Below are 21,410 nucleotides of genomic sequence, written 5' to 3'. Positions count from 1 at the left end.
GTGTTGTGTGACAAAAATAGCTGGCCATGCCGGGGCAGGAATATCGGAAAATAATAGCGAGTGCCGGTTAGTGTGCAAACCTGTTGGACAGGTTTCGCTGCGGGTATTTTTGTCGTCTGTGTCCATGTTGATTGGTAGCAGTGACGTCATACAGCGGGAAATTCAAGATGGCAGCCAAGCTGGAGCACAGGCACAAGCCACGGCCACGGGAGACTGAGGGGTTAAAGTCAGTTCTGGTGAATGTGTGTGTGCGTGTGTGTGGGTGTGTGTGTGTGTGTTTGACTGTGTGTGTGTCAGTGCACGGACGGTGCGTTTGTGCTCTAACTTTCACCTGATAAAAGTCTAATATTATGTCTATGTCTATAGTGACTGTAAACGTTTCTTACTGAGACTGGATGTTCTATCAAGCCATTAATTGCGAAATTTCCATTCCAAAAGGGAGCTCACCAAAAGATGCATACCACAGGCACACGACACCTCTGGGGGGGGGGGGGGGGTGGTGGGGGTGGTGGTGTTCTCCTCCCTTGTTATACCCACCCCACCCCAGTGGCATACATGTGCCTGTGATCCAGCCTCTGGCAAGTCTAAACAGACGTTCAGAGATAGCGCATGATTATTCCACTTTTCTTTTTAGGTCAGTACTTGCTGCATACTTCCCGGAACCCTGCCGCCCCCACCCCCTCCCTTCCATTAGATCCAGATCCGGGGTGATGTGAAATATCAAGTTCTAGAGGTTGCTTGATGCACTCAGATCAAAGTCTCATTAAGCATGTGGTTAAGGGGGTGTTCAAATAGTACGTCCGTTTCCTATTTCATGCTGGACGGTCTTCAGTGCACCCCCCCCCTCCCCTCTCTCTGTTTTCTTGCGCAATATCCATCGTTTTGCAGAGCTAATGTATATTGTTGCATAGTATTCTGACTTTACGTTTGATTTGCGAATTTTTGCTTCACACCCAGTCTTAAACACTTATAAAGTACAATTTTTCTATACAATGCGCTTCTTGTACATACGTTTTTATTCTTTCACTTATTATGTATTCATGTAACATTCTTAGTTAGCAATTTATTTTCTTTCTCAACTGCTTGATCCTTATAATTAATGTCAGTGTGTGTAAGTGTGGGTGGTTGTTTCTTTCTTAGCTTAATTTTGATCTTTCTCTCTGTTTTTTGTTGTGTTTTTGCACCTGGTGTTATTTTCAAACTGTATCTTGTGTTAACAATGACACTTTGTGCATTTGCATTACCAGACCTGGGAACCCCTGTTTTGCACTTGGAGTATTCTCAAACAAACTTGGTGTATTTTCAGAATAATGAGTGTACTCCACACAGCTTTTGAACATCCATGATTTAAACATGCTTCACACGCGCCAGTATCACCGTTAGATAAGTTTACCAATACATTTAAAACAAATACTTCTTTCAATGTTTTCTGACAAAAACCGTAATCATGTGTCAAAATACTGGATCAGCTTTGGGATGCGCTTGTGAAGAAAAGTGGTCTAGGAGTTTTTCTCATTGTATTTTGTTTCCACTGACCGTACTGATCGTATTCTAGACAATCATGCGTACAAAATACGGCAAAATCGTATGGGTTCCCAGGTCTGCATTACATTTATAAAATCCGAGTTCAGGTGGACACACACACTTTTTCTCTAAACACACACACACACAAATCAAAAGGAAAGAAGAAATCTTGTGAAGTCTCAGTTAAACATTCCATAAACCCAACCTTTCTTGTTTCACATTATAAGATAAGTCAAAGCAATATTTCTTTATTTTTTACTTTGGGTCTCCTGTTTGTCCACTTTAAAGGCTTGTTCAAGGTTCTTGTGAAAGGGTTGTTTTGTCCTAAATTTAAGGTTCTGAAAATGTAACCTTTCTGTTTTTTTGTGTTAATTCTTGATTTGGAACGTTAGTAGTCTATTTGTTTCGGATTGTTTGTAGTGTTATCTGTTATAAAAGAAGGTTTTGATAGTATAATGATATACAAAGTACATGTTTTCCAACATGCAAACAATATGTGTTTATATGCGAGTGCATGTGCGTGTGCGTGCGTGTGCGTGTGTGTGTGTAAGAGTAAGAGTAAGAGTAAGAGTAAGAGTGAGAGAGAGAGAGAGAGAGAGAGAGAGAGAGAGAGAGAGAGAGAGAGAGAGAGAGAGAGAGAGAGAGAGAGAGAGAGAGAGAGAGAGAGAGAGAGAGAGAGAGAGAGAGAGAGAGAGAGAGAGAGAGAGAGAGAGAGAGAGAGAGAGAGAGAGAGAGAGAGAGAGAGAGGGGCACAGCACCACCAATACAAAAAATGAACAAATCTGTCACAAAAATTGTACAAAAATATTTTTTTGGGTAAGAAAACATAGTCAATAAGGATTTGAATATATTGTAGAACAGTCTGTTGAGATGCAGGAATCCGAACAATCTATATTGTTTATAATATACTGAATTGTACACAACCATCTACAATTTACTGATATATATCACAATGAACAGTGGCAAAGGTCAAATAAATTTAAAGAAAAGTATAAAATCTCACACACTCTCGTTCACCAGGCAGTCAGAAAAGCAAAGCAACCTTTCAGAAAACAATCTATCATTCGTTTTCTCCTGTACTGATTAAAAAAACCGAAAGATCAAAAAGAGCAACTCTGCTTCATGGGTTGGACTGAAAATTGTCATGAATCCTGAACCGAAAAAAAAAAGAGAAAAAAATACCGAAAGAATCCCACCCATGCTGCTTTGAATTCATCAATTTTACAGACTCAACACTAACTTATTTCTTTGCATAATTATCCTGACCTCAACAGTGTTCGGCCTATCTCACAACCACAATTGTAACAATAAGTATTTAAGTTTAAAATTTACATACAGATAATGCTTGCTTGTGCAATTCTGTCCCTACTAGACAATTTACAGGATCAATATCGGAACAAAATCAAACAGGATTTATGGTGAAAATCAACTGCCACTCAGTATCTCTGCAAGACATGGAATGTTTCTTGACATGCAAATAATGGCACACAAAAAGGAATATGTATGTTGCTGAAACACGGGAAGATTTTTTTCTCAAGTGAATAACGTTTGGAAGTTTCAAGATAGAAAAACTAAACAATAACAAATCAAATTCTCCATAGACATGCTTTCCTGGTCTTCTCTACTGTTCTAAGTTTTAATAATACATCTGCGAAAATTTTACTTCCAAACTTGAATTCTAATTCAAGAAATCAGCAGATTTTATTTCCTCATTGCTCCGCATACAGAGAGAGGGAAAAAAGTCTAGCACCTTGAGACATGGTCGAGCCAAAATCCACACACACAAACATTCACACAGCTATTATGATTTGAAGCAGGCAAACAATACAACAATGCACAGAGAATTCCGATGAGAAATATACAGTAACGTTCTGTTGAGAAACCAATCTGTGGTTGTGTGTCAGTTTAATATCTTTGCAATTGGCACTTCCACACAGACACATGAAGAAAAATAACAGATGAAGTTCGATCAGTCAATGAATTCATCATCTGCTGACTTGTCCATCGGCCCGAAGGTATAATCGTCTTCTGGGTTGTAAGACTCGTTTGTGTACGTGTTGCCATTGCCATACTGCTGATCAAACTCTGAAACACACAATGCAAATGTGGCACTGAGCAAGCTTTTTTTTCTTCTTGAGATGGAAGCCTACTGAGAAAGTACGTACCTCGTTCTTGTGATTCTGTACATCTGTTAAATCCTTTAAAAATCCATGTCTTAAACTGTCGTCCTTATGATGAGAGTCCAAAATAGCATAGCTTATTGTTATGTTTCAGCTTTAGTAAGGTGGACTGAAGAATATCAAGATTTAACAATAAAGATGCCTAAAACTGATGTACAGAAAAATCATTGTCATCTCAGTTACACAGTAATGTGTAGTACAGTACATGGATCCCCACTTTTTAGGACCCCCCCCCCCTCCCTCTTTTAATTTTTTAAAGAACTGCTTTCTCAGATTTTCTGCCCATAACCTCTGTAAATTGACCTCCATTTTAAAACTACCTCTACTTTAAGACTACCTCTACTTTAAGACTACCTCTACTTTAAGACCTCTACTTTAAGACCTAAATTTGCTACAGGTTTTGCGATCTCAAAAGGGGATTCCACTGACAGGATTAACAATGAGACAACAACAACAAAAAAACAAAAAAACTCACCAGAAAATTCTTCAGGCTTTTCATTGTTGGATTGGCACAGGAGGTGCATCTTGCGAAGGGGGATGAAGATAAGGAGGAGCGTCGCGTTGATAAAGTTGGCAATAGCGATGGCTGGGTCACGAAAAACTGGCAACGCATTCGTTGTCACGATCATCCAAACCAGGAAACAACCTGCGCAGATAAGAAAACTTGATGTCAGTGCTACGTTCTGTAGGAGTTTGCTGACTGCAGAAAATGTACGTTGCTCAACACATAAAACCACAGAAATCCCAAACCAGAAAAAGTGAAAGTACTGGGTCGACGTACTGTAAATCCAACTTTTTTTTATCAATAATTAAACATTCCAATAACCTACAATTCTTGTTTTTTTTAATTATAAAACCACAGAGTTTGATTGAGGGCCTTTAGATGCTCACTGATAAATTACGACCGTAGAGAGTCTGAAAGCGTTGCACTTGCCCATTTCTACCCGCAACAGTCTTGTAATGATTCATTAAATGGCAAACAGAAGTATGGTACAGTCGAACCTGTCTGTAACAACAATCAATCAATCAATCAATGAGGCTTATATCGCGCATATTCCGTGGGTACAGTTCTAGGCGCTCTGCAGTGATGCCGTGTGAGATGAAATTTTATACGGCCAGTAGATTGCAGCCATTTCGGCGCATATTTACCTTTCACGGCCTATTATTCCAAGTCACACGGGTATAGGTAGACAATTATTAACTGTGCCTAAGCAATTTTGCCAGGAAAGACCCTTTTGTCAATCGTGGGATCTTTAACGTGCACACCCAATGTAGTGTACACGGGGGGAGGTTCGGACACCGAAGAGAGTCTGCACACAAAGTTGACTCTGTGAAATAAATTTCCGCCGAACCTGGGATCAAACTCACGCTGACAGCGGCCAACTGAATACAAATCCAGCGCGCTACCAACTGAGCTATATCCCCGCCAACTACCCAAAGAAACAAAACCAAAGTGGTTGTTACAGACAGGTGGTCGATGTAGAAAGGTGAATAACATAAAAAATAAAAAAAATTAAAACACTTGTGGACCCTTTGGGGCAGTTGTAGGGAGCAGGTGATCATAAAGAAGAGGTGGCCGTCAAAGACAGGTAGGACTTTAGCAGGGATGGCCAAATCGTCCGCCTGATCGCCAGGGGCAAGTAAAAAATCCGCCGGGCTAGTAGAAACGGCCTGTCAACATGCCCTGCTGGCCGTTAAAAATTTTGGTCAAATGGAACACTTTTGGTTGTACTATCAAGTTTCTTAGCCATATAAAATATAAACACTACAGATACACGAACTGTGATATGTACTGGGCCTGGCAACACGCCCGACTGGCCAGTGAAAATGTTGGTCAAATGCAACACTTTTGGTTGTACTATCAAGTTTTTTAGCCATATAAAATATAAACACTGCAGATGCATGAACTGTGGTATGTACTGGGCCAGCAAAATTTCTAGTGGGCTAGTGACTTTCATGGAGTTATTCGCCCGGCTGGTGAGTTAAAAATGTGAGATTTGGCCATCCTTGTGTAGTGTAAATTACTATGAGTTGGTCGTTACACAGTTACCTGCAGTGGCCAAGACAGGTAGGACTGTAGTGTGAAATACTATGAGTTGGTCGTTACACAGTTACCTGCAGTGGCCAAGACAGGTAGGACTGTAGTGTGAAATACTATGAGTTGGTCGTTACACAGTTACCTGCAGTGGCCAAGACAGGTAGGACTGTAGTGTAAATTACTATGAGTTGGTCGTTACACAGTTACCTGCAGTGGCCAAGACAGGTAGGACTGCAGTGTGAATAACTATGAGTTGGTCGTTACACAGTTACCTGCAGTGGCCAAGACAGGTAGGACTGCAGTGTGAAATAGTATGAGTTGGTCGTTACACAGTTACCTGCAGTGGCAATGGCAGACACCAGAATCCAGCGGGATTCGCGGTTGTTCTGCTCGGAATCCCAAGCAAGCCCTGCAAAAATGGCGGTCAAGATGACGATGAAGATGACGAAGATGAAAGACAGCACCAGGCTGACGTCATAGAAGTCGTGTGGGTCACACCACCAGTAGTCATGGAGATTGGCGCTGGTATATTTTGTGGCGGTCGGGTGGACCAGGATTAGCCACTCTATGGGAATGATGCACTGGATCAGGATGATGCCCAGCGCCATCAGGAACAGTGTGCACGAGTTGGTGATTCCTCTGCACAAAGGTAACACACAGGTGTGTGATGTAGAAATTGATTGCACCTACTTTATGTAGAATTTGTTACCACATCATCATAAAGAAAGTATCATCATACCATTATGTAGAAATTATCATTAACTGTCATGCAGAACTTATCATCACATCATCATAAAGAAATTATCATCACATCATTTTGGTTTCTTCTTGTTCAGCGTTCCAGAATGTTCTGGTTACGTGTGAGCTCGTTTGCCCATTTGGGTTCCCCACACTATACTCTGAGAGCATAGTCAGCTTCACTCCGCTTTCGTTGAGTAGGCATGCTAGGTATTTTCGTGTTTCCATAACCCACCGAACTCCGACATGGATTACAGGATCTTTTCTGTGCGCACTTGGTCTTGTGCTTGCGTGTACACACGAAGGGGGTTAAGTCGCTAGCAGGTCTGTACATAAGTTGACCTGGGAGATCGGAAAAATATCCACTCTTAACCCACCAGGCGGCGATTCAAACTCACGACCTCCCGATTAGGACATCATTATGGTTAATATCATAAGCTTAAGGTACCATCATCATTGTCATTCACCACTTACAGCAGCCAAAGAAAAAAGGATTAAGCTCAGAACATTTACGAAAAAAGTGTACCGGAACAGACACGAACACACACTCAAAACATGCCATTAGGAAAGAGTACTGGCACAGACACAGCCACTAACACACACTCAAAACATTTACAAAACATTGTACCAGCACAGAAACATTGCACAAAACAGTGTACCAGCACAGAAACATTGCACAAAACAGTGTACCAGAACAGAAACATTGCACAAAACAGTGTACCAGCACAGAAACATTGCACAAAACAGTGTACCAGAACAGAAACATTGCACAAAACAGTGTACCAGCACAGAAACATTGCACAAAACAGTGTACCAGAACAGAAACATTGCACAAAACAGTGTACCAGCACAGAAACATTGCACAAAACAGTGTACCAGAACAGAAACATTGCACAAAACAGTGTACCAGAACAGAAACATTGCACAAAACAGTGTACCAGCACAGAAACATTGCACAAAACAGTGTACCAGAACAGAAACATTGCACAAAACAGTGTACCAGCACAGAAACATTGCACAAAACAGTGTACCAGAACAGAAACATTGCACAAAACAGTGTACCAGAACAGAAACATTGCACAAAACAGTGTACCAGCACAGAAACATTGCACAAAACATTGTACCAGCACAGAAACATTGCACAAAACAGTGTACCAGAACAGAAACATTGCACAAAACAGTGTACCAGCACAGAAACATTGCACAAAACAGTGTACCAGAACAGAAACATTGCACAAAACAGTGTACCAGAACAGACACAGAGCCACTAACACACACTCAAATCATTAAACAAAACATCAAACAAAAAAAGTGTACAGACACAACCACTAACTAAAACACACTCAAACCATTGCAAAAGAAAAGTATACTAGCATAGACAGAGCCACCCACACACACTCAAACAATTAAACAAAACAAGTGTACTGGCAAAGACACAGACACTAACACACTCAAAACATTAAAAACAAATCATACCAGCACAGACACAAACTCAAAACATTAAAAAAAAAAAAGTACCAGCACAGACACAGACACTAACACACACTCAAAACATTTAAAAAAAAATTCATACCAGCACAGACACAGCCACTAACCCAAACTCAAACCATTGCACAAAAACGCATAGCGCTCATCAACTGACCTGTACTGGTTGTTGCTGTACTCCATGTTGGCAAACCTCCAGTTGTCCACTGCCTTCACCAGCAGCGACGCAAACACGATGGTGTACACCACGCCCATCACGAACCGCCGCGCGCCGCACGTGGCGTCTGATGCGTGCAGGAAGAAGGCGAAGTTGATGGCGTAAATTCCCATGATGCCGATCATGGTCAGGTAGCCCAGAACCGACGTCCCGCCCTTGATGGGGTAGGCGATGATCAGGTAGATGAAGGCGATGATGGTGACGAGGAGACCCAGGCAGGTGAGAACGCCCATGACGATGGCCCACACCGGCCACTCGTACACCTGCTCCAGTTTCGAGTTGTACTTGTAGTAGTTGCGGGGACTCGTGGGTTTGAACTGATCGCCTGTCTGGGGTTGTGCGAAGGGGTTGATGTTGTTGCAGCCGCAGCCGTCAGTGTTCTGGCACACGGATTCTTTTTGGAGGAGACGAGTGTAGGGAGTGAAGGAACCTCTGGAGTAGGTCTTGTACTTTTCCTGAAACACAGCACAAACATGTTATTGCATGACTGTAGGCGGGCCATATGACTACATTTCCTAAAACCCAGCACAAACATGTTATTGCATGGCTGTAGGCGGGCCATATGACTCTACATTGGAGACCATGTTGTTAAACAACAAAAGCAAAAATGCTTATACGACTCACCTTTGCCATAAGTAGTATGAATTAGAAACAAATTATCTGCTGCTCTAGCTCCATGAACATTGAAGAAAGTGAAAATACAGTGGAACCCCCCTATTAAGACCCCCAATTTAAGACTCCCTCCCTTTTAAGACCTTGTTTCTTCAGACGTTCTGTTCGTAACCACTGTAAATTTACCTCCATTTTAAGACAACCTCCTTTTTAAGACCTTGTTTCTTCAGACGTTCTGTTCATAACCACTGTAAATTTACCTCCATTTTAAGACCTGATTTTCTCAGATTTTGTAAGGTCTTAAAAGGGGGGTTCTAGTGAACATGCATTATACATTTTGTCCCTAACTCGATGCTATGGTGTCTTGAAATTAAGATCAGGACCAACAAGACTTAAGTCATGACCGGAAGTCATCCAAAAATTGTTGGAAGTTTCACAGATGTAATTAAGCTTCGAAAACATCAGATAGAATGACAAGATTCTATTAACCCAAACTTGACCCCACTGTGTCTAACTGTAACTTGCAAAGAAGACAAAACAGTTTTAAGCATGTGTTAATAACAAATTGTTCTAAACATAATATTAATTGTCAGTAAGTACTGGTGTCACATGACTGATGTGAACCAGTTGATTGGCTAATGGCGATGCGCTAAAACTGTTAGCGCACTCCAACTTTTCCACAGAGCGTATTCTTCCGCCCTTTGCCTAAGCGAGACTGTGCTCTCATCCTCAGAATTAATTAATGACATGTAGCTTATATTCTCCACAATACCAAATGACCATAAATTCCCTGCTTCTCAATCAAAGCAGAAGTGGGTTTTTTTCTGACAGATTGCATGTGCCTGTGCCACTGATCTAAAAATAGAAGCCGCTGTGTTTCATCTCATTTTTGCCGACTAGCATAGATTCTTCTCATATGCCGTGTTAGTGGCATGTAGCCTATCATCCACATTACCAAATGATGAGTTAGTATACAATTCCCAGCGGCTAACAGAAAACACAAGTGTTATTCCGATAACGTACCAGTTTTAGACCAGCATTTGGAAGACTGACTCGATCGACTCTGTCATACGTAGCAGACTACACTGAAATACGACTGCATCAGTTCAGTAAATGAATGGTTTCCGAATTATTATTTCAAGGCAAGAACAATCGTAATCGAAAACGTGTAGGGTTCAGAACGTTCTTACCATATATAAGACTTATTACCAGCCTGCCTCATGCGTGCAGACTCAGTGCAGACTGCAGTGGTTCGATTGCCCTAGCCTAGCAGACGACATAAACCCCGCTCAGCAAATTAACATGTTGGGCAAATGTGAACGATAAAACGATGGGGATATAATACGTGTAGGGTTCAGAGCATTCTTACCGTACATATTTAGTACCAGACTCCCCGATGAGGGAAGATACCACACGGGAAACATGCCACATTTATTTTGAAAATGTGCTAACCGTCGAGTCCTTCGGGGGGTAGTCAATTCAAGGGGAGTCACTCTGCACAGTCAATCCGTCGAAGCTTGACTGGAGGTTTCGAATCGCAAATAACTAAGAACACAGTCCTTTCTCCAAGTTGAAATGAGGTCTCTCTGAAAGATCATCACTGTTTAGCTTAACGCTACACTGGAATTTACCAACAGAAATTAAAACAAGAGTTTGTGTGTGACGAAAGCACGACACACTTGAGACAGCCCACACAAATGTAGATCTTCTACGACCTGACCACACAGTTATGCCTATTCAAATGCACGTAGCAAAATGTGCGTGCTGTATCTTCTTTTTTCTATGGCGGTACCGACAATATCGTTATTGAAACAATCCCAGTGCACTAAGGGATTTATAGAGCAAATCTCGAAAATAATTATTAAACTCAGCGCTATGCGCTTCGTTCAATAATGAGTGTTCTCGATTTGCTCTATAAATCCCTTTGTGCACTGAGATGTCTCAATAACTTAAAATATTATATGGATGAAACATGGAAATGTCCAAAATGAGGAAAGTGGGGACAGTTAGTTAATAATTCTATTGAACCTAACCAGTACATGGTTTCACTTACCGGCTCCCCTTTGACCATGCCGTTTTCCACGTCCACGACAAAGATATCGTAGTCAGTCTCCACATAGCGCATGGGCTTGTTAAACTCGTAGGTAAAACCATTAGCGTGCACATAGTTCAAGACAGCATCTCGTATGTCCTTACGAGGCTTTTGTCTACGCCTGAGACATCCCTGCACAGATTCCCCTCCCAAACAATCTTCGTAGAATTTGTCGAACCCAAGTGCGGAAAAGGCCGTGGCTAGGTATGTGTAGTGCACTGACCTGAAAACAAGATGTGAATAATTGAGTTAAAGGGTAACCTTGAAGGGTACCTTGTAGCCTACTGACCAGAAACTGAGCGTTGATTGATAAGGCTTTGTTCAGGATTTTTTCAGGACATGTAAATCAAGAGACTGAATATAATCAAAACTGATCTCAAATTACAAACACTTTGCTTGTGTGTATGTGTGTGTGTGCACGTGCGTGAATTTTCGTGAGTGCATATGTGTGCATGCATGTGTGTGCGTTGTGCTTTAAGACTCCCTCTGACTTTCTCTTGAGAGAACCTGTAAATCTGCCTCTATTGTAAGACTCCCTCTGACTTTCTCTTGAGAGAGCCTGTAAATCTGCCTCTATTGTAAGACTCCCTCTGACTTTCTCTTGAGAGAACCTGTAAATCTGCCTCTATTGTAAGACTCCCTCTGACTTTCTCTTGAGAGAGCCTGTAAATCTGCCTCTATTGTAAGACTCCCTCTGACTTTCTCTTGAGAGAGCCTGTAAATCTGCCTCTATTGTAAGACTCCCTCTGACTTTCTCTTGAGAGAGCCTGTAAATCTGCCTCTATTGTAAGACTCCCTCTGACTTTCTCTTCAGAGAGCCTGTAAATCTGCCTCTATTGTAAGACTCCCTCTGACTTTCTCTTCAGAGAGCCTGTAAATCTGCCTCTATTGTAAGACTCCCTCCATTACAAGACATCATACTAGGCGAACGACAAGAAGACCTCATTTGTGACCCTCCACCACGAAATGAGTCGCATGTCACCTCACGCGGTTCTGCTTTAGGCTAAATATAAGTCCGGGGAGTGTCTGGTAATAGTGTGAGGGTCACCTTAGTTACAGGCTTATAACTCAAACAGTTTTCGCTCTTTTCTAAAACGGTTTTCACCACTGGATAGAGCATGAAAAACTCTTTAGGAAAATGTAAAAATATGAAAATCATGCAAAGGTGACATGCGACTCATTTCGTGGTGGAGGGTCACATTTTTGCAGGTTTCTGGAGGCCTTAAAACAAAAGTTTCAATGTACCAGCGTACAGGAAAAGATGAAATGTCGTGCTACTCACTTGTTGCCTACATCCATGCCACCAATTGTGAGATTTCTTGCGCAAGGGAAAGTAAACTGTGAGGGGTAGTCTGCATCCGCCAAACGGCAACGGAGCACAGTCTGGTACACATCCTCCCACCACACTTTTGGAATGGCCGCACGGTTACGGTCTGGGTGGTTGGGGTCAAATTCCAGGTTGCTGACGTAGGTGCTGAAGTCGGTCTGAGGGGGCACTACTGGCCTGAGGATGAGTGCTTGGAAGGACACACCTGCCACGGAAATGAGTTTAAAAAGATACAGGACACCAATGCAAATGTCCTGAGAACTGGTGCCTGTGAAAGAAATGAAGTGGAAAAGATATAACACCTTCTTCTCCTTCAGCATTCATGGGCTGAAACTCCCACGCACGCTCGTCATTGTTTGCACGAGTGGGTTTTTATGTGTATGACAGTTTTTACCGCGCCATTTAGGCAGCCACACACCATTTTCGGGAGAGATTTAACATTAACACTGCTGGCTTGAGGATGGGTACTTTGAGGAGAGATTTAACATTAACACTGCTGGCTTGAGGATGGGTACTTTGAAGTATATGTCCGCAAAAAAAACAAACCTCAAACAGATACAATATCAACATATGCATTACCTAGGAGAAACCTTCCTGGTGACTTTTGTTCTTTTGGTGTCATTTGGTCACCTACATCCACTGGATTCTTGAAAACAAGTTCTTGTTACTTTCTCAAAAATTACTATCAACTAAAGACCTAGAACTTTTACCTGACAAAAATGTCTTACAACCTGACACTTTTTGTCGTAAAAAGTGCTTTGGGAGTGTTCATCCATCAAATCCTTTTTGCCGACTAGAAAAATGTAAAAAAGTTAAAAAACAAAGGAATACTGTACTCACCAATACAAGAACGGGACAAGACGATACGAATTTTCGCTTATGGAAGCTTCATCAGGAAAAACAAGAACACAAAAGACAACAAAAAGCAGACGCAACACGGAACGAACAAGGTTTGAAAGAAAATGGAGGGGAAACACGCAAAAAAGGGAAGGAACTCTAGGAACGGAAATGAATGAAAGGGGAGAGAAGTGGTTGGATGATGTCATGGGCACAGGCATACTAGACTAAAAGTGATACACATTCATAAAAGGGGGGTGGGGGTGGGGACAGAGGGAAAAAAAAAAAAAAAATATATAAATAAATAAATAAATAAATAAATAAAATAAAATAAAAAAAATAAAAAATAAAAAAAAATAAAAAGGGGGTAGGGGGGGGAACGTACGCACGCACACGCACACACACACACACACACACACACACACACACACACACACACACACACACACAACCAAACACATGAAATCACACATAAACACACACACACATGACATTCACACTCAAACACACACACACACACGTACTGTAAATCCACAGTATGTTTGGGGAATACAAGTACATCACATTTTCGCATTCAAACCATCAGGTGTGGATGTGCCCAGGAATAATATAAAATCGGACTCTACTTGTTTTCTGTCTGTGGAGGTGCTGTACATTTGCCAGACACCTTTCACACGTGCATCCAGGGAGGTGTGGTTGCTGCTGTTGAAATGTTGGGCAACAGACCTACAGCGGCGATGCCGAATATCTGCCAGATGTTCGGTGAAGCGGGTAGAGAGGGTTCTTTCGGTCTCACCAATGTAGAGTACTTTGGGACATTTGAGACAGGATATGGCATAGATGAGATTGCGGCTAGTGCAATATCTGGCAGATATTCGGCATCGCCGCTGTAGGTCTGTTGCCCAACATTTCAACAGCAGCAACCACACCTCCCTGGATGCACGTGTGAAAGGTGTCTGGCAAATGTACAGCACCTCCACAGACAGAAAACAAGTAGAGTCCGATTTTATATTATTCCTGGGCACATCCACACCTGATGGTTTGAATGCGAAAATGTGATGTACTTGTATTCCCCAAACATACTGTGGATTTACAGTACGTGTGTGTGTGTGTGTTTGAGTGTGAATGTCATGTGTGTGTGTGTTTATGTGTGATTTCATGTGTTTGGTTGTGTGTGTGTGTGTGTGTGTGTGTGTGTGTGTGTGTGTGTGTGTGTGTGCGTGTGCGTGCGTACGTTCCCCCCCCCCCTACCCCCTTTTTATTTTTTTATTTATTTTTTTTAAATTTTTTATTTATTTATTTATTTATTAATTTTTTTTCCTCTGTCCCCACCCCCACCCCCCTTTTATGAATGTGTATCACTTTTAGTCTAGTATGCCTGTGCCCATGACATCATCCAACCACTTCTCTCCCCTTTCATTCATTTCCGTTCCTAGAGTTCCTTCCCTTTTTTGCGTGTTTCCCCTCCATTTTCTTTCAAACCTTGTTCGTTCCGTGTTGCGTCTGCTTTTTGTTGTCTTTTGTGTTCTTGTTTTTCCTGATGAAGCTTCCATAAGCGAAAATTCGTATCGTCTTGTCCCGTTCTTGTATTGGTGAGTACAGTATTCCTTTGTTTTTTAACTTTGTTCATCTTACCACAGTCACTTCGTTGTTTAGATTTAGAAAAATGTATACAAAAATTGACAAACTTTGCAGCTGAAATCTTATTAAAAATGTTTCTCTCTCACCTGCAGGGATGATGTTGAGCACCTGAGGGTCGTCAATGCCAAAGATCCACAGGTAGTCATCAGCGATCCCCAGTTCCTGCGCCAGACTCAGAATCCTCATGGTCACCGCTGGAGGTGTGAGAAGCACCACCACATTCGCTCCAGAGCTTGAATCAAGCTCTGCCAGGGCTGTGCGAATGTCATTGTCGGAAGCACCGTCTGGAATGGCTAGGCCTCCGCCCAGGCAGATTCCGCTGTCCGTGGAGGCTTTCTGGAAGGCGATGTACTCCTCATTGCCCAGTCCGCTGGCGTAGTACATGGTGTTGACGTAGGTCCACCTGCATCAACAAAAATGGTCAGGTAAAACAAGCATTTGCTTGAGTGCGTGTCCCAGTTGTATACTTTCAATTGTTTCATGTCATGAATTTTGAATACAATTTTGCTTAAACCAACAAGGGTGCAACATTGATACAGTGGAACCCCCCTTTTAAGACCTCCCATTTTAAGACTCCCTCCCTTTTAAGATCTTGTTTTCTGAGACTTTAAGTTCACAACCTCTGCAAAATGACCCCCATTTTAAGATTCCCTCCTTTTTAAGACCTGATTTTTTCAGATGTTTGAAGGTGTGAAAAGGAAAGTCCCACTGTACTCTGAATGTGTAGGGCAGTCTCGGCTCCCATGACGCATTCAAGCATCACGATAGGGTTAAATTAGATGCCTTAGCGGCTAGAAAATGAACAGATATAGACCTTTCTTTGTCAGTATTGAACCATCGCTTAGATAAACCTTGAGAGATTCACACACATTGAAGCTTATCCTACACCAATTTCTTCCTCTGCAACTCTCCAGACAAATTTTCCACCAGCAACCCAACTCGAGATCAAAAACTGCAGATATCCAGCCTAAAAATAACCGCGCAAACAATCAAACAATTAAGCAATCAATCAAGCAAGTGTGAGTTGTCTGCCGGCCTTGACGCCTTGAGCCTAGACTATTTATAGTAGCTCGACGTTTCGTGTACGTCAGTCGCCAGTTAGACACCTGTCAATTGTAGAGTTCTGTTTGTGATGAGGTCTGGTTGCTGCTGTCTCCTGGTATGCTCAAGGGAACTTTGCATACTCACAGCAGATTTTGCAGGGCTAAGAAACTAGCTCTAAAATCTCAAATATGTTCGACTGGTTTTACCTTCAAATTAAGGTGATAGTTGTGCTCCCTGCACTTGGTTACACAAACAAACACAACAACAAAAATACAAGAAATCTCACCCGCTGTCTTTCAAGAACTTGGACAGGATGCTGGCAAAGGCCGACCACGGAGCTCGGGCCCTAAGCAGGTACTGGTAGCTGTCCATCAGGGGCGACACGGAATCTGCGCTCATGTACGTCACCATCAGCGGCTCCAACAAGCGCGCTGCCGCCATCGTGTTCTCCTCGCCCGTCACCACCACGCCGCTGATGTTGTCCAAGCCCAGCCTGCCCATGTCGAAAGGCTCGGTGTTGCACAACTCCCCGTCCTTAAGGAGGCCGTACAAGTCTTGCCCCACCCTCATACTGTTGGAGCACGTGTCCAGAGCCAGCAAGCGAATGTTGCTGGCTTGTGCAACCTGAAATGCATTTAGTAAAAAACTTATTACTTTTTCTGGGAAAGGATAGATTAAATGTTTCTTTTTTCTGTGAAAGGATAGATTAAATGTTTCTTTTTCCTGTGAAAAGATAGATTAAATGTTTCCGTTTTCTGTGAAAGGATAGATTAAATGTTTCTTTTTTTCTGTGAAAGGATAGATTAAATGTTTCTTTTTTCTGTGAAAGGATAGATTAAATGTTTCTTTGTTCTGGAAAGGATAGATTAAATGTTTCTTTGTTCTGTGAAAGGATCGATTAAATGTTTCTTTGTTCTGGAAAGGATAGATTAAATGTTTCTTTGATCTGGAAAGGATAGATTTAATGTTTCTTTTTTCTGGTAAAGAATGGAATTTACGGCTTGTGCAGTCTGTAATGCATTTTGTAAAAGGCTGTTATTTTTTTGCTTCTGTGAAATGATTTTTTTTCTTCTGCAAGCGAATGTTACCGGCTTCTGCAACCTGTATTGCATTTTGTAAAAGACTGTTATTCTTTTCTTCTGTGAAAGGATGGATTACTGCTGGTACAACTTGAAATGAATTTTGAGAAGATTGTGAGCTTGTAAATGATTCTTTTTCTGTGAAAGGATAGAATTTAAAGATTCTTTTTCTCTGAGAAAGCATAGATTAACCCTTTCACTGATGGGCGCAGTGGCGTGGTGGTAAGACATCAGCCTCCTAATCGGGAGGTCGTGAGTTCGAATCCCGGTCGCTGCCGCCTGGTGGGTTAAGAGTGGAGATTTTTCCGATCTTCCAGGTCAACTTATGTGCAGACCTGCAAGTGACTTAACCCCCTTCGTGTGTACACGCAAGCAAAAGACCAAGTGCGCACGGAAAAGATCCTGTAATCCATGTCAGAGTTCGGTGGGTTATAGAAACACAAAAATACCAAGCATGCCTCCCCCGAAATCGGCGTAGGTTGCCTGAATGGCGGGGTAAAAACGGTCATTCAGGTAAAAATCCACTTGTGCTAAAAACATGAGTGAATGTGGGAGTCTAAGCCCATGATGAAGAAGAAAGAAAGAAAAAATACAACAGAGAAGAAGAACAACACACAATGTGTGCCTGTGGGGTGTATCCAATTATTCATCAAGGGTACCTTGTAAGTTTTCAACTCAGGTAAATACAGGGAATTCTTTGAAAAAAAATCTTTGCTGCCAGCGAACAGGTTAAATGATTTGTATTTCTGTGAAAGGATGGATTACGGCTGATGTAAGTGCAAAGGAATCCCAACGGATTGTCGCTAGACATGCAGCGATTACAACACCTTCCATATACTGAATTATTTTGTTCCCTTTCTTATTCTGTAAAGATGACTTCCAACAACAACATGGCAAGTCTCATTTTGCCGTTGACGATCATTAACCCCTAATTTGCCCAAGTCCCGAAAAAGGCAACACACTATAGATACCCCTGAATGCTCATTGGGCCACTCTGATTGTACAGCTTTTGCACATTTTTAATTTATAATATTTAATTATAAAAAATCTCAAACTTGTCAAAACTGCTTGGGAAATGTTATTTTGCAAACGATTCCCTACCTCGTTGTAAGTCCAGAAAAAGGAGAGGAACTGATAGAACCCCTCCATGTTGATGGGGCCGCACTGATACAGCTCCGAGCCGCGCTGGTGCACGTCAAAGATCCCCACGATGGTCGCCTTGCCGTTCAGGTCTCCTCCCATAGCGTAACGGACCCCGCGATTGCGGACAGTAGGACACTCCACACAGGCATCCTTGCGCTCGCAGCTTCCGTTGTATTTCGGTGCCAGCGCCATGTTGACTTGTAGCTTGTTGTCACTGGTAAAGTTGCCAATCTAGAAAGAGCAAAATGATGGAAAAACTTTGGTCACAAAAGTAGACCAAACCCTCTTTTGAGACCTCAGAAAATCATGTCCTAGCTTTGGATGTACGCTTCTTTCAAAATTGCCATGAAGCACCAATTTTTCTTTTCTTTTCTTCAACAAAATAGACAGACCAAAGTCATTCACTCACATTCAGACGGTTGTAGTCATTCATGTGTAGCAAGCTGCTAGCAAACTAGGAATCACACTTTTTTTCTTTTCTGTTCTTTAAAAAGAATTGACAGACCAAAGACATCCACTCGCATTCAGCAGTTGTAGTCATTCTCTTAAAAACCAACAACGGCTGAAGACATTCACTCACATTCAGACGGTTGTAGTCATTCCTGTCCAGCGGGCTGCTTGCAAACTTGAACAGCTTGTAGCCCTTATTGCCTGCACGGTCAATGAAGCGGAACTCTACGCCGGTGGGATCCGTGAAATTGACCATCTCGAGCTTGTCGCGGACACTGGTGCGTCTTTGCTTGTTGCTGCGATAGGCTTCACACACTGCTGCGTAGTTCTCGCCTGTGTGACCGAACAACAGGGGACATTTTTAGGTTGTACCTTATTTCGTTAAAAGAACACATGTGAGTATGTGTATTTGTGTTGCATGCATGCTTGTGTGTGTTGGTATCATTTAGAAATACAAAAATACACCTCTCAACCCCCTTCCCTATTTAAAAAAACAAGAAGAGCAAACGCTCGATCGAGTCACTTTCGCAGTTCTGAATATTATATGAGGCATCAGATGGACAGGAAGAAATTGCTATTCACAACACAATGAGTCACGTTCACATAAAATTTGAGCCCGGTCACTTTTATAGTTTCCGAGAAAAGCCCAACGTTAAGTTGTGTGTTGCCGAACAGAAAAGGCTAGTTATCTCCCTTGTTTTTCTGATAACGTTCGTAAAAGGCTACAGATGTAAATACTTTGATGTAAAGAATAATCCTACAAAGTTTCAATCACATCCGATGAACTTTGTCAAAGATATAAAATGTCTAATTTTTCCTTTGACGCTGACCTGTGACCTTGAAAAAGGTCAAAGGTCAACGAAACCATCGTTAAAGTGTAGAGGTCATTGGAGGTCACGACTAAACAAAATATGAGCCCGATCGCTTTGATAGTTTCCGAGAAAAGTCCAACGTTAAGGTGGTGTCTACGGCCGGCCGGCCGGACGGCCGGCCGGACAGACTAACACTGACCGATTACATAGAGTCACTTTTTCTCAAGTGACTCAAAAAAAAAAAAAATCATCCAGAATAGTGGTGATCTTACTTTTTAATATTGTGGATAAATTAATTTGATCAAAAAAGTATTAATAAAATAATTTTGTACAACTTATCCAATCCGTACATGCAAATATTTAGTGTTCGTGTGAACCAGAAGTTTCCAATGTTTTACAATTTCGTATACGAAAATAACCAGAAAAGAAATCACTAACTGCTCTTGATTGCATCAGACAATTGTTTGCATAAAAACTGCTATGTGAACTCAAAGGTTGGCAAGAGCATACCCGGAGACAAGAGCATACCCGGAGACAAGAGCATACCCGGAGACAAGAGCATACCCGGAGACAAGAGCATACCCGGAGACAACAGCATACCCGGAGACAACAGCAGCCAGACCCTATCACAAACAGCTTTCTATATATCCGACAGGTGTAAGCTGTCTAATACCACACAAGAAACATACGAGCTACTATAAAATGCTCATACTCAAGGCTGGGAGGCCACTCTATCAGTGCAGAGCTGTTTCTGTGTAAGGGGGGGACTGACTGTCACCCTGTAACACTATCACAGCTGTTCCCATTGCTTCATTTCTGCTACTTTAGCTGCAGGCTATTTCTAGCACCCATCCTTTCCTCACAGCAGAGATAACACAGCAGCTAGTATCTCTCTCATGGCTATGCACAGAGAAGGCCAATCTCCCAGTATAGCGCGGAAGCAGTTGGGTATAACAGGCAAGCGAGCTTAACAGTGTGCTGGCTGCAGCTGTTGGTAACCAAGCTATTCTCTCTGCCGGGCTATTTTTAACTCACACTGAAACGCAAGCTAGGAACAGCCCTGATATATTTTATACGATTACTGGATTCTTTTTTAAATCAAAATTGAAATTGTCTACTCACCACACTTCTCTTTGAGAGTCGAGTCAAGAGCAAAAGCGGCAGAGTAGACAGCGTTCATGACGTGAAGAATTCCCAGGTCTTCAACCACCTTCTGCCCAAGGGTGGCGCTAGAGCTGCAAGCCACCGGGTAACGACCGTTGTTGGTGGGGGAGGTGTAGCAGTTGAGGATGTGCTGGAACCACTCTTCGAACCAAGGGTTGTTCCCGGCGTTTGTGGGGTTGCGCAGCTCCAGGTAGGAATTCATGAATCCCTGGAGTGTGGATAGGGAGAAGGCGTGAGATGCAAAGTACACATACAGTGGAGTCCGGGTACAACGAATCTCAAGGGAGATACATTTTAGTTCGTTATATCAGTAATTCGCTGTAGAGTTTTCAACCCTAAATGGCCTCAAGACAAGTTTTCCCACTCACCTTCAAAATTAATGATCGTCCCATCGATCTTTCCTTGGAGAGTACAATCTCTGCATGTTTTCAACAGCTTCATAATATAATCCATAGAGAGGCATAGTTCAAATGTTCACTTTACTGTAATTTTAGAAGTAAAATTTAAAAAGTCGTGTAAAAGCATGTACCGTATTTTCGGGGTCATAAGGCGCGACTTTTTTCCTCCTCAAAGAAAAAAATCAAAGAGACCGCCTGAGTACCAGTCAAACAACTTGTAATAATGCATGTTTCAGCTACATGTACCAGGTACTACCCTGGCCATGTTTCCTCTCAAGACATCAAAGAGACCGCCCCATTGGTTAAACTCGGTCACTGACCCCGGTGCAGGAAGTGTTTCCTCTCTCAGATATGACAGGGGAACCACCTCTCATATCTAAAACTGGGTCATTGACCCCTGGGAAGGTCAGTGTCAAGGCATCACAATGGACCTGCCTTTGATCTCGCCGCACACACAGAGCACACATATTTCCACTCTGTATTCTTCCTTTGATGTGCGGCTTATTTTCATTCTTCGACCGTTTGTTACCGGTATACTTTTACTTGTGTTTGTGTATTTTTGTCTTTGGAGAGAATTATTGACATCAGTTCGTTGTAGCCTTGTGACTTTTAGAGACAAAACGACTCTG

At 42.2% G+C, this 21,410-nt stretch overlaps 1 protein-coding gene across 1 annotated transcript in view; it reads right to left on the bottom strand.

Moving 5' to 3' along the window:
• Nucleotides 1–2,314: 2,314 nt before the first annotated feature.
• LOC138975333 (uncharacterized) overlaps nt 2,315–21,410 on the bottom strand; it is a 61,085-nt gene continuing 41,989 nt past the window's right edge. Inside the window, exons 25-35 of the mRNA XM_070347992.1 lie at nt 20,342–20,591; nt 18,538–18,740; nt 17,916–18,188; nt 16,022–16,359; nt 14,778–15,094; nt 12,169–12,418; nt 10,848–11,109; nt 8,123–8,637; nt 6,080–6,381; nt 4,180–4,350; nt 2,315–3,609 (exon numbers count right to left, since the gene is read on the bottom strand). Of these exons, the coding sequence (XP_070204093.1) occupies nt 3,494–3,609; nt 4,180–4,350; nt 6,080–6,381; nt 8,123–8,637; nt 10,848–11,109; nt 12,169–12,418; nt 14,778–15,094; nt 16,022–16,359; nt 17,916–18,188; nt 18,538–18,740; nt 20,342–20,591 (2,997 nt within the window). The 3' untranslated portion in view covers nt 2,315–3,493. The remainder of the gene's footprint in view (nt 3,610–4,179; nt 4,351–6,079; nt 6,382–8,122; nt 8,638–10,847; nt 11,110–12,168; nt 12,419–14,777; nt 15,095–16,021; nt 16,360–17,915; nt 18,189–18,537; nt 18,741–20,341; nt 20,592–21,410) is intronic.

This window comes from Littorina saxatilis, linkage group LG9, assembly GCF_037325665.1.
Source record: "Littorina saxatilis isolate snail1 linkage group LG9, US_GU_Lsax_2.0, whole genome shotgun sequence".
NCBI lineage: Eukaryota > Metazoa > Mollusca > Gastropoda > Littorinimorpha > Littorinidae > Littorina > Littorina saxatilis.
This window is presented reverse-complemented; position numbering and strand designations above follow the sequence as displayed.